The 16,683-nt window shown below is 37.7% G+C and overlaps 1 protein-coding gene across 1 annotated transcript; it reads left to right on the forward strand.

Annotated features, from left to right (window-relative positions):
- The first annotated feature begins 324 nt into the window (after positions 1-324).
- lonrf2 (LON peptidase N-terminal domain and ring finger 2) lies at positions 325-16,145 on the forward strand. The gene is made up of 12 exons (XM_015396510.1): positions 325-1,799; positions 7,830-7,948; positions 8,899-9,021; positions 9,197-9,352; positions 9,758-9,980; positions 10,372-10,471; positions 10,589-10,703; positions 11,253-11,374; positions 12,480-12,666; positions 12,752-12,886; positions 13,049-13,198; positions 14,346-16,145. The coding sequence occupies exons 1-12, from the start codon at positions 1,064-1,066 to the stop codon at positions 14,502-14,504; spliced, it is 2,325 nt and encodes a 774-aa protein (XP_015251996.1). The 5' UTR covers positions 325-1,063; the 3' UTR covers positions 14,505-16,145.
- The last annotated feature ends 538 nt before the right edge of the window (positions 16,146-16,683 follow it).

The following is a 16,683-nucleotide window of genomic DNA, read 5'->3' on the forward strand; positions in this document are numbered from 1 at the left end:
GACAAGGTGCTTATATAAAACATTACATAAAACAATGAATGCACAGCCAGAACAACTGGGGACAAACTGCATGAACCAAAACAAACGAGCTGCTTTTTCTTTGGTTCATTCTGATCTATCATGCTGTTAAATTATGCTTAGAGCCTCTACAATAAAAAACAAAAAAACTGTAAACTTATTCAGCCAATTCCCATAATCGGCCACGCACCGCACTGCTGTCTGCCGAGGTTATACAATATTATTCACTTATATAAGTGAGCCACAAAACCAGCCAATAGGAACGCTCCTCGGGGGTCACGTGGTGTTTTGCGAACGCTTTAGCGAACTGTGTGAAAACCAAAGAAGCTTTAGCTGCTGAAGACAGTTAGCAAAGCAGTGCAGTGTTTCTCTCCGACGGACACTTTGTTTTATCTGCTGTTTTCTCGGTTTTACAGTCGGAGCGACGATAACCGGATTCCTTGAAAGGTTTTGGGAATACCGGCTCTAAAAGGGTTCGTTTTAAAGAGTTTGGAGCTCGGTAAAGCAGCAGTTGGTGTTAGCTAATCTCTGTTAGCAAAAGCTTTCTCGTTGTCTCGTACAAACATAACAGACTCGTAAATCTACTTGTATTTTTATTTTAATGCTATCTAGTTTGGACATAAGTTCGTAACCTGCTGTTAGTGAATTTGTGCATTTGTACTAGTAGTGAATAAGCTTTTCACTTCGGTTCAGCTTAAAGGGTTTAGCCGCGATGTAAGAAAACAACTGAATCCATTGACATTTATTATAAAACGCTTGTTTGTTTGGATGTTTCTCTAAAGATATGGGTTGGTTTAAGCGCGCGTTTTCTTATGAGCCGTAGCCTCATTTAATTTACTATTTTATTTTTAAGTTATTATTAATTTATGTCGTATTTATAAGAGATAATGGCTGTGAATTGGGGTCGAGTGGAGCGGTGGTCTCTTTCAAGATCAAAACTTTTAAAGGACACTGAAAAACATTTTGGGAACCTGCTGGTTTGGTCAAAAAGACATTGAGTGTTTTATTTATTTATTTATTTTTTTAAAATCACTGTGAGGAGAAGATGGAGACGGGGGTTCTGCCTAACCAGGGCGACCTGCTTCTCCACCCGCTCTCCAGCCCTGCAGCTGCGGGGCTCTGCCCTGAAATGCTGGATGTAGCCGAGGAGGCCAACCGGGCTGGTGACTTTAACCTGGCCGTAGAGATCTACACCTCCCAGCTCGCAGACCTCCAGCAACCGGATCGGGGCTTGTGCCTGAGGAAGGGCGACTCTCTCGCCCGCGCGGGGCGGATATCAGAGGCGCTAGAGGCGTACTGCATCGCTGCCAACCTGGGCCATCTGCGCCCGGAGGAGCTGGCCGTCCTGGTGGAAACCATCGCCCGGACACTCCGCGTCAAAGAGCTCGGCCTCCCCGTTACCCAAAACGGGCAGACGAAAAGCAGCAGCAGCGGCGGACAGGAAGGGAATCTCACCGATGGGGATTGTGAAGAACATGAAACCCTGGACTTGTTTTCCTGTCGCCTCTGCAAACGCCTGCTACAGGAGCCCACCACGCTGGAGTGCGGGCACACTTTCTGCAAACGATGCCTAGAAAACGACTCCGTCAAAGATTGTATCAACTGCAAACAGAAATTTAGCAAATTAGACAGGAGAGTCAACGTGGTTCTCAGTGGCCTTTTGGATAAACTGTTTGAAACTGAGAGCAGAGCCAGGAAAATGTGGATCGAGGGGGAAATGCTGTGGAGCAAACAGAACCTGGCAGGTGCTCTGGAGATGTTCAATGCAGCAGTAGATCTAGGTAAGTTTGTGTAACAGAAATGGGACGTTTTATATGTATAATTAAAACAGTAAGTGACCTACTTTCTTGTGTAACTTCCTCGTGTCACCGATAGTTGGCGCCCGTTTGCCGTTTAGTTATGTGACGCACTGTCCTTCGTTACCTAAGCGGCACGCGTCTCATAATTCCTACCAAGGCCCCATTCATATCCTATTTTCTATTTTTACTTCAGAGTGCCGTGGCCTTCTCATTGAAATGATGCATTAATATAACCAAACATACCAGTTATTTAATTATCACACTCGTATTTGTGATCTTAGTCCATCTTTATGTTTTTTATTTTCCTTTATGACTTAATTTGGCTTCTGAGAGCTTCAGCCCCCCTGCTCTCTTTAATTGGACTGTTTCACGAGCTGTGTTGGATAACAGCTTAAAAAACAGCTCTCATAATCTATAGATGACATGACTAAAGATTTAGGTAACATAGAAGTTATTAATGCTCTCTTTTTTTATGTTTGATTCTTTTTTTTTAATACCTGGACAAAGTAATAGTAAAAGGCCATCTGGTTCTTAGACATGAGTTTGTAACCTGCTGTTAGTGAGTTTGTGCATTTGAACTAGTGTAGAATAAGCTTTTCACTTCGGTTCAGCTTAAAGGATTTAGCAGAGATGTAACAAAACAACTGAATCCATTGAAATCTATTATAAAATGCTTGTTTGTTTGGATGTTTCTCTAACGATATGTGTTGGTTTAAGAGCAAGTTTTCTGAATAGCCGTAGCCTCTTTTAATTTACAGTTTTTTATTTGTAAATTATTATTAATTCATGTTGTATTTATAAGGGAGAATGGCTGTGAAATGGGGTCGAGCAGAGTGGTGGTCTCTTACAAGTTAAAAACTTTTAAAGACACTGAAAACCATTTTGGGAACATGATCTATAATGGAAAATAACTTTTTCTGGTTTGGTGAAAAATAATAAGTGGTTGCACACTTTAGAAAAAAATTAACCCTGATCCAAAACTCCTGTATAATTTGAATAGTAAGAGGAAGCTGAACGGAACTGTATTTTCACACCTTACCCTTATTTATTTGTTGTTGTGGCACAAATGCATATCTCAGGCGTTCGCCTCTTCTTCCTGCTTGGAGATTCATCTCAAACTCTGGCAAAATGAGTCTCTCCCAGTATTCTGTTCGCACAACTGCTGATATTTGCCTCAATATTGATTCATGCTTTCTGTGTTGTGGAGACCTTTGGGTGACAGAAGGATGGAGTGCTTTCACAGTGTTTTCACTGCCAGCCGCTGTTTTCCCAAAACAGGCAGCAGGAGGCCTTCTGGTGTCTGCAGCTTGACTATAACAGCATCATGCATAGAAATAGATTTTTATCTAATATGTGCCTTTTTAGCCTGGTTTTACCTCTGTAATAGTAGATCTAATATATGTTACTAACATTAAAATAAATAATTAAGGTCTTTTTTTTTTTTTTAGCAGTCAAATACATTAATAACAAGGAAGATTTTGAATTGTAGAGTTGAAATTTGCAGTTAGAGATTATTTTGCAAATCGATTAATCTGTTTTTCGATTAATCGATTAATAATCAGATGGCAAAATGTTCCTTAGAGAAGATTTTTTTACAAAATTAAACCGGGGAAACTAAAATGTTTCCACTTGAGTTCTGGCTAGAGCATATTTACAGAGGAAATGTTTTTTTTATTTTATTTTAAAGACAAGATGTTTATATATATATATATATAAATATTTGTACAACTTTGATATAATTATTACTCTCAAGTCAGTCGCTCTGCTAAAGGCATGTTTTACAGTCTCTATACTTCATTTAACGGTTGACTGATTTCTAAATTAGTTGATGATTGTTTAAATAATAGATTAAACCCGATTGTTTAAGCCTAGTTATAAGACTCCTATCATTTCTCATACATGGTTCTTATATTCTATCTTTTTTTCCCTTGTTTATATTAGAATTTTTGTTTTTCTAGATGGTTGGTCTGCTGCTTGTAGTTTGAAAATTGAGTTTTAAATTGGTGTTACTTTAATAAGACAGATGCCTGAAACTCTTTTATTTTGGATTCCACAACTTTCTAAGTGTTTTTTGAGAATGAAAGTATTTCCAAGATTGGTAGGGAAATCTTAAATCCTGTTTAGCCCTCAGGCAGCTGTCAAGCAGTGTACAGCAAATTGTTTCTGGCATCCTAATTGGAAGTATAGGAGTTATGTGATGGAAAATCTTTGCAGTTTGGAACCGGTATTAGTTAAAATGGTGGTGACTTGCAGATGATAGCCAGTTGTGTATGGAGTAGATTCTGTTCCATTATTGTTGCAAACAAAGATCAAGTTTTTTTAAATGGAAATTTTAAAGAATACATCCATGTTTGCTTCTATATCGAAATTTGAAAAAATCTAAACATAAAAAAACAATTTAATTCAAAAAGGGTGATTTTTTTTTTTTTTTTTTTACACTGTCTCTTCACTCCAGCCAAATATAAATGGTAAAGAATGCAATTTGTAAAACTAGAGAAATAAAAAAAGAAAAAATTTATTCTGTTAAACATTTGAGGAAAAAAAATCCTAAAGAAATAGAATCGACTTTAAGAAAACAGCCTAATTCTCTTATCACTGTAGCGATAAGCGACGATAAAAACTACCAGCAAAATATTTTGTATTATAAACCTGTCACTAAATTCTGTCTTGAAAGCCCTACAAAATACTAGAAACCACTAAACTATATCAATTAACTTCAAGTACTGCACCTGTACTGCAAAACTGTAGTGATACCAATCAAATAAGTCTGAAATATGAGAGACCAAATTCCAAATTTATTCAATTAATAAGCCAAGTCAGCAAAACTGACTTGGCTTATTAAAAAAAAAACAAAGTGGCGCAACTGCAAACTCAACCTGATAAATAGTCATCTCATGATAAAAACGATAAATTCAAACTGTTATTGTGGGGAATTTCTTTGACGATATATCGCACAGGATAAAATATCGCCCATCCATACTTGCAGGTTACTTTCTTTAATGAGAAAACGGGTATTTAAACATGACTGCTTTTTTGGATTTTCCACATTATTCCTTTTTAACCCGTCTTGCCTGGTCGCCTTATCTTCTCCTTATCTTCTCCTTGTCATACTGTGCAGGTAGCCTGACCGGCCATATCAGTCTGGACAGGAGCAGATAGTTCAAAGAGTTCAGCTTATTATGGATGTGACACAAAAACATCTTTTTGAAAAGCTCTTACGGCAGCAAGTTGTTGAAGTTTTAATGGTCTAAGCAGCTCTTTTAGGACATAATCAAGGTCATCTTGAAAACATTGCACCATTGTAGCTGCAATCTGGTCTGTTATGGTTACTGTGTTTTGATCTGTGCTAAAAAGAAGAGCTAATAGCATAAAAAAGAACACGTGGAACCAAAACAGCTCTTTCCTGATCAGGATGAAATTCTGTCACGGTATTTGTTTACAAAATTTCTGTCTGTTCTCTTCCTATCTATGTCTTTGCATTGTCACGTGGGCATGTTGTGAGAAGAGGCTACCTGAGTGGCATGTGAGGCCACTGCTATGCGTAGCATCTTTGTTTTTGCATGTAGTTGCTCAATAAAATCAGGACTGTCAGTCCTCTTAAATTGTCCCGATTTAAGGAAAAGTAGCACATTGATTCTGAGTAATAAAAAAAAATAAAAGCTCTTCTAAGCTTTCAAAGACTGCACATTTCCAGTCTAACAAACAACATAAAATAAACTTGCATGTCAGCATAATAGATCATGAACATATTACTCTCTCTCTAGACCACTTTGGTCTGGTTCTGCTTTAGTCTTTGCACGTAAGCCAGCCTGATAATTTAACCCGACACCTAATAGGTCGCAGTTGTAACATGATACCTTTTACACCGAGTGGCTCTTGACTGTACATTTTGGTTGCAGTAAAATCCATGGTCCTCGACATAACTGAGAATCTGGGGAGTCCTCTATCTGATATTCTTGGTTGTAATAGCAAGAAAGGCAGAATCTTTAAATAGTAGTAATTTCCGGAGGATGAGGATCTAGATATTTTCCTCTCTATATCAATTCTGCTTCATGCCTACTGTGTCCTTTGGGCGACAGAGGGAAGGAGAGCAGGCGTCTGTTTCCCCATAGCAGAAAGCAGGATGCCATATGATGTCAGCTATAGTGACAGTGTCATAAATAAAAATGCAGAATGTATTTAGGCTTTCATTTTTTTATACATCGAAAGCTTAGTTTGCTACCCCTATAATTTTGAGTTAACAACCATCTAATTTAAGGAAACGAGAATAAAAGGAACTGCCTTTTTATTGAACATGTGTCTCTAAAACTATACCTTCAAATCTGGACATGCTTATGTTTGGACAAAGCAGATCTTAATTAAGTTCCCTCCTCTGATTCAAACCCACCCAAAGATGGGTTGTTGCAGATTTGATATTACTAACAACCAGAAATTATATGTTTGGGAGTTTGTAAGGTACTGATGGCTTAATTGATTTTATATAAATGGGAGTGACACCTGTGAATTTAATGCAGCGCATCAAACAAACAGGTTCTTTGTGCATTATTAGAGATCCGCCAAAGAGTTCAACCCTAAGATCAGTTTTTACGACCAGTTGCTCGGTGTTTCACGATGAAATGCCTGGCGAGAATCGTTAGTCTAATCAAACAGTTTTGTGACACCAAGAAGAATTTGACGCCATATTATGGACAAAATGGAGCTGTAATTTGAAGAGCTTCTTGCATTGACCCATAAGATTTCGGTTTGATTTGAGAGAAACGTTTTTGGGGTAAATTGTCAAGCTGAAGATAAAAAAAAAAAGAAAAAAATTAATTTTTTTTTTTTTGGTACAAGAAATCTGTTTTGATTACATCTTCACTTGCTGAGAAAGAAGCTAAAAGGTCACACCGATAGGGTCAGTGACCCTGATATTTAGAGATGTCCTGAGGTCTAATAATATAAAATAAGGGTTTTTAAATTCTATACTGGGAGGTAGGTGCCTACTAACATAATTTTCACTGCAGGGGGACTGATGTGATTCATATACGAGGACTTTGTTAGTAAAGAACTTTATGTGGGGAAAAAAATGAGTCAGAATTTAAAGACAGCTAGAAGCAAATGAGCTATAAGATGGAAGTTACAAGCACAACAGAAGCCCCAAATTTCTGGACTGAGATCAAAGATCATGTTGGATAAAGACGGCTTTCAAACCGGACTCTGATAGGCCGGGTTTGGGCTCAAGCTCTATAAAACATTTGGCAAAAGCTTGAGGAATCACAGTTGAAAAGAATAATGTTGAAAAGTCCTTTACTGTGGAGAAAATTGAAAACTGACTAAAACTGTCAAACAGATCAAGTTTAAAGTTTTATGTTTAAAAAAAAAAGAAGAAAAAGCTTGTCTGTCTTTTTTGTTTTTATAAGCACTGATATGCAAACTCCTGATTTTAACTGTGTACAGTAATGTCAACAAGAGGAAGTCTAGCCCACGTGCAGCCATTGTTGATACGTGCAGCGCATCATGCGAGTCCTTCACTTTGTACACATGATGTCATAACCTAACTCTGTGGCCAGGCTGGTTTTTAAACAGCTGCTCGGGTTTTAGAGCTACATGTCAGCCTTGTGTTAAGATTTTGAAGCACAATACTACAGTACAAAAAGTTTTGTGTGTTTAATTATTAAAACTGGCTCTCCAAAATTCAGGGTTAAACTCTCAAAGTTATAACCACTAGTTCGATCCTAAAAACTACATTAAACTTTATCAGTTGACAAAGTTTACAAACTTGCAGCATCTCATTAGTTTAAGATAACCCAGTTCTTTAATTTATTCTTTAAAAAGAAAAAAAAAAAAACATTTTTAATGCAAACAAGGCCGAATGTGATTCACCTTGATACTGGAATGATAATGTTGAGTACACAATGTTCCAAGCTGCTCACGCTCCTCTGTTACGTTGTTGCCTCACTTGTCTGACCTAAAAAACAGGTTTATTCCATGGAGCACTGTCTGACTGGGCTTTTGTTTTGTTTTTCTCTATAGTGCCCTCTGCCGGCAGCCTGCTATGTCAACGCGCTGAGCTGAACATGGAGATGAGGAACTACAGCCAAGCTGTGCAGGACGCCAACAGTCTCTGCAGGTTGAAACCTCTCTGGACGAAGGTGGGTCTCCGTTGTAAATGGCACAGCCAGAAATGAAATTATTGAGAAAAGTCTGGAAGTTTAATGATTATCCAGGTCTAGTTATGAATGTTAAAAAACTAAACATTTGAGCTTGGAGAAAAGTTTTCTGACTTTAAATCCTGGCTCCTTGTAAAATATAAGGATTTCTAAAAGATAAATGCACCTTTTCACATCAATTGAACCGTTTTTTGGATGATTGTTGTTATATGAAAGCAGGAGCTTTTTCCACCTCATTGACCGGTTTGATGTTTGGCTTCTTGAAACTTTTGCAAAAGTTGACAACATTTTTAATTGTCTCTAGATCTGAAAGTTTAGCTTTGGACTTTATTTATTTATTATTTCTAAAACATCTAGAACACACCATAATAGACTCATTTATGTCTTATATTCTACATTTATGACCTTATATCAGATGTCATGCATTACAGCTCCCACCATAAGATTAACATCTGATATCATATTATATCAGATTTTATTCTGATGGTGGGAACTGTAAAGCATGAGCATGGTCATCTCTGTCATCTGGGATCAATAAGATAAAGTTTATCTGGAGATAAAAGCAGATGATAAAACCTAATAAGGTGAATGTTGTTTGAAATATTAAGAGTGAAATTTAAGAAGAAGAAAAAACTGAAAGTACACTGCTCCTTTTGATGGTGGTGTTGGTTTTAAAAATTCCTTAAATTATTTTGTTTGCAAGCTTTAAGATACTATTTTTTAATGTGTGAAAATGGCATCTAATCCCTGAACAGAACACCTTAAAATGTTAAAGATGTCATCAGCAGAAACACAAGAGCATCCCTAGAAATGTAGTCAGTTTTCTCCAACTATCGAACCATCTTCTATCCAGTTTGCTACCTGATAAATGTTTGGAGAGCGTTGTGGGAGCTCAGCATCAGTTAATCTTCTCTTTTTCTCTGGTGTTTCAGGCTCACTGTCTGAAAGCCACAGCACTGAGTAAAGCTGACCGAAACGACGAGGCCTTACAGGAGTACTTCCTGTGTTTGGCGCTTAAGCCAGACTGGACCAAAGTGAAGCTGGAGGCTCAGAAGGTAGGAGAGACCTTTTTTTAGTTGCAGGCTGACTGCATCAGTGTAGAGTCTGCAAGTTCCTTCCCAGACAGAAGATTAAAGTTATTGTTCCTAATAATAATGTTTGTCTTATCAGATTCGTCTCTGCTCGGATTAATGCATTAATCGCGGGGCGTTGTTTTTTTTTTTGTTTCAGGTGCTCAGTGAGGTCTTTTCCTCTGTGTTTGAGAATGAAGACATGCCCACGCCTCTGCACCCCCTGCAGGGGGGGTTCGCCACTCGCTTGATCAAACCCCCCGCCCTGTTGCAGTCCCTGAGGCCGCAGACTCACAAACCAGGCTGCTCCTCACAGGTTAATGCACTCAAAGAGAATTGCAATGAAATTACAAGTTTTCCTAATCTGTTGAGAGGAAACCAGATGGTTTTGACAGATTTGTTTTTGATGCATTTTGTTAGCTGTAGATATAGGTTTAATTCCTTTGAATTCAATTTAACGGTAGTCTCAGCATGTTTTACTGACTGCGTAGAGTTTATCTTGAGTTTTCACCATCTCCTCCAAACCGTAAAGTCATTTCAGTCATTGGTAAAGTAGAAATGAGTTTTTATCATGTTTTTAATTTGTTTGTTTACCTAAAAAAAAAAAGTACACACTTGATGTATAAAAGATCAAATCTTAAACTTTTAATTTAGTTTGCATGCTTAAAAAAAAACAGCCCAAACGGATTCAGCAGCTTCTCGTTCCATCTGTCGCCTATAGGACTCTGAGTTCGGCGTAGCAAAAAGCACTCCTGTGGACGGGTCACCTTCCGAGCTCTGTCCCACATCTCCGAAATCCGAACTGGCTGCAGGAGAAGGCAGCTCCAAAGGTCTGGCTGGCGTTTTAGCTTCATTACCAGCGCCCCATGGTGGACTTAAGAGGAAGCACAGCAGCGATGGGGCTTCAGCACCTTTCAACCCTCCTTCGAAACTTTCCAAACCTGGTAGGAGGAGATTAACATCAGTTAACCCCGTTGTGACCTGATGCAACATGTTTTAGTTTTTATCAGTCACGTGGAAATGTTAAATGTTGATTTAAAATGATAGCTTCCTGTATGTTCTCATCATTAATTGTGAACTGGAGATTTTTAGGAGAAATGTCTATTAATTAGAAAGATTTGTTCTTGTTGTTTTGTTTTCTTTTTCTCTCTATTTGTGATTTCAAAACGGATATAGATATTTAGCATTATTTAAAGACAGATATTGTTTATTTTACAGTGTTTAAATGTAAAGTAATGTTTACTTTAGTTGGATCTAAAGTGAATATAAATGTAGATGCTGAGTAAAGGTTGAAAAAAAATTTTACCATGCAGTGACGCTTTATTTCTTATTCAGATGATGTGAACACTGTTCAGACGGCTTCAGTCAGTGGAGGTAGAGTGGTTCCTGCTCATTTACTGGACAGTGGAGACCTGGAGTGCTCCCTCTGCATGAGGTGATTCAACACACACGCTCTGTGTAGTCCATGTGTTCAATAATTAGATGCCATGTTAAACTAAATGCGGAGTTTATCCTAAAAAGCAACCATTTAATTTGCAAATGTTTCCTCCAGGTTGTTCTACGAGCCTGTAACTACTCCCTGTGGTCACACCTTCTGCCTAAAATGTTTGGAACGCTGCTTGGACCACAATCCTAACTGCCCTCTATGCAAGGAGAATCTGTCTGAGGTACAACCCCATGAAATGTAATGATTACGGTGTTAGATTGATGCAGTCTATGGAGTTACACCCTTACTTCCTGTTTTATCAGATATATTCAGGGTTTCTGCGGGTTATTAAAAGTCATTCAATTATATATATTTTTTTATTAAGGCCTTAATTGGCATTATAATTCATGAAATATGATTATCATAGCATTTAAAATGCTTTATTAAAAAAATACATTTATAAAAACTATTTCGTCAGATATAACTGGTTCTGCGTGTTTGCTTGGAACTGTTTCTGGTTGATCGTAAAGCCGTATGTTCAGAAAAGAAGCTTGAGACTGAGAAAAGGCTAGAGAATGGGGTAAATGAAAATTTCGAGAAAAAAAACTGTCTGGAAGCATGGCTACGGCCTGATGGGCGGTAAAGATGACGAAAGAATAGAGTTACTCATTCCTGTATAAACCGTGATATTGAAATCCCTAATGCTGACATTAATGCAAAGAACTAAGAAATCTGGAAATGAAACAGTGGTTTTTGTTTCAAAGGAACCATGTTTTCTGTGTTTTGTTAGTGTCTTGCTACCAGAGGTTATAATAAAACCTTTCTGATGGAAGAGGTCCTGCGTCGTTACCTTGGAGACGAGCTTGCTGAGCGGAAGAAAATCCATGAAGAGGAAATGAAAGAGCTTTCTAAGTAAGTTTTCCATGAATACGAGTCATATCAAAGCATTAAAAGGCTTACTATATGTAATGTCTGTGATGTGATAAAAGCACTTAGATCAAAATCAGTGTTTCTGCAGGCGTGTCTCCTGGTAACCACAGGATGCATGCATGCGATCACCTGCATGCAGATATGCATATGTTCATGAGATTTGCACATTTTCTTCATTCCAGAAATAATTGGAAAAAAAAAAATACAAACAAGATTACTTTAATTTTTAAGCCAAAATATAGTTTCCTAAAATATTTTAACAGTTGATTTATAGAGTGTGTTTTGATCCATTATTGGTGGGAAACAATCTGTTTTGTAAATGGAAATTTGAACTAATTGAAACTTCCCAATTTAAATTAAAAGGTTTTTAAAAGTAACGTTGCCGTTTTCAAATTGCTTTTTATTTTCTAATTTATTTATTTATTTTTTTTAGTTTTAGATTTTAAAATTTTATTTTTCAAATTTCACTTTTTTGTTTTACAAATTGCATTCTTTTCATATAGTGTTTTTAATCATCACATTCTCTTTATTTTTTGATGGCTAAGACTAATTTCTATTGGTCTGCAAAGATATTGGCAACATTTTGGGGGGAACTTTGAGTAAAGAGAATGAGAGCGTGAATGTAAATCACAGTTTGAAAAGAACGCAAATGGTAGAACAACCTGAAAAGAATAAATTTGGAAAAATAACATAAAATCTATTTTTTTTAAAAAGCAAAACTTTGAAATATTAGAGATACAAATGTGAAATAAAGTGTAAAAAAACAACAACAAAGTTACTCTATTTCTTTTACTATCTGCTCTGGTCATTATTTTATCTTTACTTTCTTTGACTTTATTGTTTAATTCATGTAAAGCACTTTGAATTATGTTTATGCTAAACAAATAAACTTAGTTTGATTTCTGGATTTATTCCCATTTATAGAACATTTTCTTTGCTTTCAACAATAATGGAACAAAATTCTCTCCATATTTAATCTAATCTGTTTTTATGCTCCTCCCTGGTGTATTCATTATTTGTTTGCTTTCTTAGGAGCATCATCAGAAATGACTGCTACAGTGATAGTCTCCTTTCTCTGTGTCTGTAGTCTGAACCAGGAAGTGCCCATCTTCGTCTGCACAATGGCCTTCCCCACCATCCCCTGCCCGCTTCACGTATTTGAGCCGCGCTACCGCCTCATGATCCGCCGCTCCATGGAAACTGGTACCAAGCAGTTTGGCATGTGCATAGCTGATGAGTTAAAAGGCTTTGCAGACCACGGCTGCATGCTGCAGGTCGGTTTCCTCCTCACACTTTATCTCCTCGTACTTCAGGCGCGCGCGGACTTTATAGGTTAAAGCTGGACCTTAATTTTTACAGGTGCGGGATGTGAAGTTCTTTCCTGATGGCCGTTCAGTGGTCGACACCATCGGGGTTTCACGGTTCAAGGTCCTCAGCCACGGACAGCGAGACGGCTACAACACTGCTAAGATCGAGTACCTGGAGGACAGGAAGGTGAGCTGGGAACAAAAAAAAAATGCTTATTTGGATCATTTCTAGAAAAGTTCAGATCTAGCTCTTAAGATCTCACACAAAGCATAATTTCATCCCTTCTAAAGTGATGAAAAAAACCAGATCTGTAGATTAAAATACTGTGCAATCTTCGTTCATAATCAGGTCGAAGGGGAGGAGCTAACGGAGCTCCTGAAGCTGCACGACTCTGTGTACGAACAGGCCAACAACTGGTTCACATCGCTCAAGGACAACATGAAGAGTCAGATTCTCAGCCACTTTGGACATCTTCCCAGCAAAGATCCAGACCCACAGGTTGGAAGACCTTAAAATCCAGATATTTAAATATTTTGGTAAAGATCAGACTCCCTCACAAGCTATTAATGGTTTTAATGCATTAGAACAACAGAAAGTAGACCATACAGTTGGTATGAAATGGAAAAATCAATGGTTGCAGAAGTCACCAGATCGAGTCCGTCTGTGTGGAAGTTATTAACTGGATAAATCCAGCGGTTTGTTAGGACAGGAGTGAGTAATCGGCATAGTGACTAAAAGATGGAGAACTGTTCGATCCAGTACATCCATAGAGAGAACATGGAGAAAGAAATCAGAACCTTCTGCCTTCAGGGCAGCAGAGCTACCAACTTTTCTATTGCATAGCTCTTATTTTGAAAGCATAAATAGAAAAAAAAAACTTGCATCTTTTTCTTCTACTTTGTGTTGATCTAGAACAGCAAACCTCAACTAAAGGTTTAAAAATCAATTATGATGGCATGAAAATTAAACTAGATCTCCTGAGGCAGTCATTTTGATGGTTCTGAGATTCTGAAGTGAAGGAACTTTATATACATTAATCTTACGTTGGTCATGTTAACTGACACTTTTTTATGAAATAAAAACCTAAAAAATAAATATGGTTAACTTTACCCTGATCTCTCACAGCTGTCATTTTCACGGCTCTATTGGTGTGATTGTAAATTCTTCCCTTGGTTGATGAACGTTCAGTACTGTCGCCCAGCAACCAGCTCATTATTTTTGTCATAAATGTGAAAAGGTGACGTGAGAGAGAACCAATCAGTTTCTGTAAATAAATTTATAATTTCTAACTTTAAACCTGTGTAGTAAAACAGTCTTATTTATTTTACGGATTTATTTGTGATAAAAAAAAATTAGACTACATATAATAATAGCATATAATACAGCCTCTAAAAAATATATATTAGGCGCGTTTTAAGGTCTGCATATCCACAATGGTTTTATATGGCACACTAGAACAATTTCGGTCAATGACATCATTACGATTCTTGCATCCCATTGGGTAAAATGTCAAATTGACTGCCAGTGGGAGTTCTACTAGTGTCAGGACTCTGGGAGTCTTGGTGTTAAAAAATAAAAGCACTCTGAAGGCGTTGCTATGCTCCTTGAGAACTTAACGTTTATTGTTGGTTTTGTTCCCTTGCAGGCCAGCCCTGAAGGTCCCGCTTGGTGCTGGTGGCTGCTCGCTGTCCTTCCACTGGAGAACAGAGCCCAGCTCACCATCCTGGCCATGACCTCCCTCAAGGATCGCCTCATCGCCATCCGAAGGGTCCTCATCTTCGTCACTCGCAAGAGGCCGCGGTGATCGGTTTCCCTTCCTGTGCAGCTCAGAAGGCTTGATCCTCGCTGCTGTCTGACTCGCTCCTTCACTAACTGACTCACTCCTTTCGTCCTGTCAGCTCACTCTAAAGAAGTTCATGAACTCGTTCCTGTGACATGTAGCCTCAGAGCACCGAGTTCTGACCGTGTAGCTTCTCACTGCAGGGTTTCGCTTTACCTAACAAAAAAACTTTTGGATTTTTTCACTTCACTTTGTCCGGAAGTGCTGGATTTTTTTGTTTTATTTTGAAGGAACAGAAACAAGAGCGAAGCGGCTTCTGGATGAATTATACATTCAGCAGTAATAATAACAAGAAACCTAACCACCACAGAAACCTGCAGAAGAAAAGGATTTATTTAAGCATGATTGCAACTTGTAATGAATGTACCGAATGTTCCCTCCCGCCTTATTATCTTTACAAAATCTGTCAAATGAATTTCCTTGTAGGAGAACTAAAAACTGCTGCCTCACCTTCAGTGTTCCTGAGCCAAAAAACAGACCCGGTGGATGGCAGCTAGCTGCCAGAAAGAAAGCCCTAACTGTCATGACTAGAGATGCAGCCATACCGATATTTCCTCCAGTTTTAGTTTGATCTTCTGATACTCATTGTACAGTGTCTGGTTTATATTTCAGAATTACAGTAAACCTAACAATCTGTGAATGAGAGCTGCTTTAAACCAGAGCAATCTCACAACATTTCAGACTACCATCAGCATTTTTTTTTTAATTCTTAAGCCATTACAAAATCCAGCATTTTAGGATAAAATATTGCTGAAAGCCTCTCTATCTCGCTGCCTAAAATGAACCAAAGGAGAGCCTCAATATGTCATAGGAAATGCAGCTCCCTTTTAAAACGTTTCTGATATCGCTAGGAAAGCTTTCTCATACAATGAGTAGCTAACTGGGTGAGTTTTCTTTCCACAGTTGCAGCATTTGCACCTAGTGTGTATTCCCTGATAAGAAAGCGATGGATTTTTTGCCGGCCGCCGGGCCAGGACCAATAAAGATGGAAGCCAGGCGATTCCTCTGTGGATATCTAGCTGTGGCTGTTCAGCTCATCTTCATATTTGAACCAAATTTAAAACAACTACAAAACTCTGGTTTCAGAAAGAAAGCAGTGATAGAAATTCGTCCAGGTGTCACTGATCTGAAGCGTCATGTCCTAATGTAGCAAATCTGAGGGAGGTTGTATGTGAACTATTCTGTTTGCCCGTAGCCGTTTGTGGAGGTGGTTCCTTTCTATGTCGATCAATGAAATTTGGAGGCCTTTTTTAAATGTTATATTCAACGAACAATTTCATTATCTCTAATCTTTCCTATTCACTGTCTGTATATTAATATGCATAAAATAATAATGCAATTTCCACCCTGTTGGGTTTCCTTATAAACATTATATTTATATATAGGTAGCCTTAAAGAAAGCAATTGTGTTTTTATCCAATTTTATTTTAAAATCTTTATATATATATTTTTTTTTTTTCTTCTTTACACTTAAATTCTCCTATAATTTCGGCCCCTTTTGTATCATTGTTTTGTCTTAACAAATGTTGGATGATGGCAAAAACAATCCCTCTCTTATTTTGAAAAACTAAAGACACAAATGTCATTGATGGTTTATTCCATAACAGCATTTATTTCATAACAGCATTAACGGTGGTAAAAATATAGCATGAATGTTCAATCCAAAGAAAAGGTTCTGAGATGATCTTGGAAAAATGGCAAGAGTCATTTTAACACCTTAATATTTAGCCTCTTTTGCAGTAAATGCGTGACAAAATTTAATTTGGTGGAAGACATTGCTTTTCATGTTTAGAATCTGGAGGGGGGTTACATTTGCTTAGATTGAACTATCCCAGAGGTATTTGGACTGTTAAAAAAAAAAAAAAAAAGAAGAAAAAAAGTACTGTAGCTTATTGATGAGCAGGCCCTTACTTTTATTACGCACAGAAAACACTATTGGGGTTTGCTCAACATTCTGAAGCCCCTTAATTACATAATTAGCAGTACTATCTTTATTATGCCAAAGGAATAAAACCAAGAGGACGGCTTCTGGTTTATAGGAGTTATAACTTGTTAAAATGATCAGAGTGCTAATGTTTCAAATAAGAAAGACTTAATGCAAACTCACCAAACTCATTTACATGAAAAATTCCAGTGTGGGTTC

The sequence above is a fragment of the Cyprinodon variegatus genome, unplaced genomic scaffold (genome assembly GCF_000732505.1).
Source record: "Cyprinodon variegatus isolate N-32 unplaced genomic scaffold, C_variegatus-1.0 Scaffold801, whole genome shotgun sequence".
NCBI lineage: Eukaryota > Metazoa > Chordata > Actinopteri > Cyprinodontiformes > Cyprinodontidae > Cyprinodon > Cyprinodon variegatus.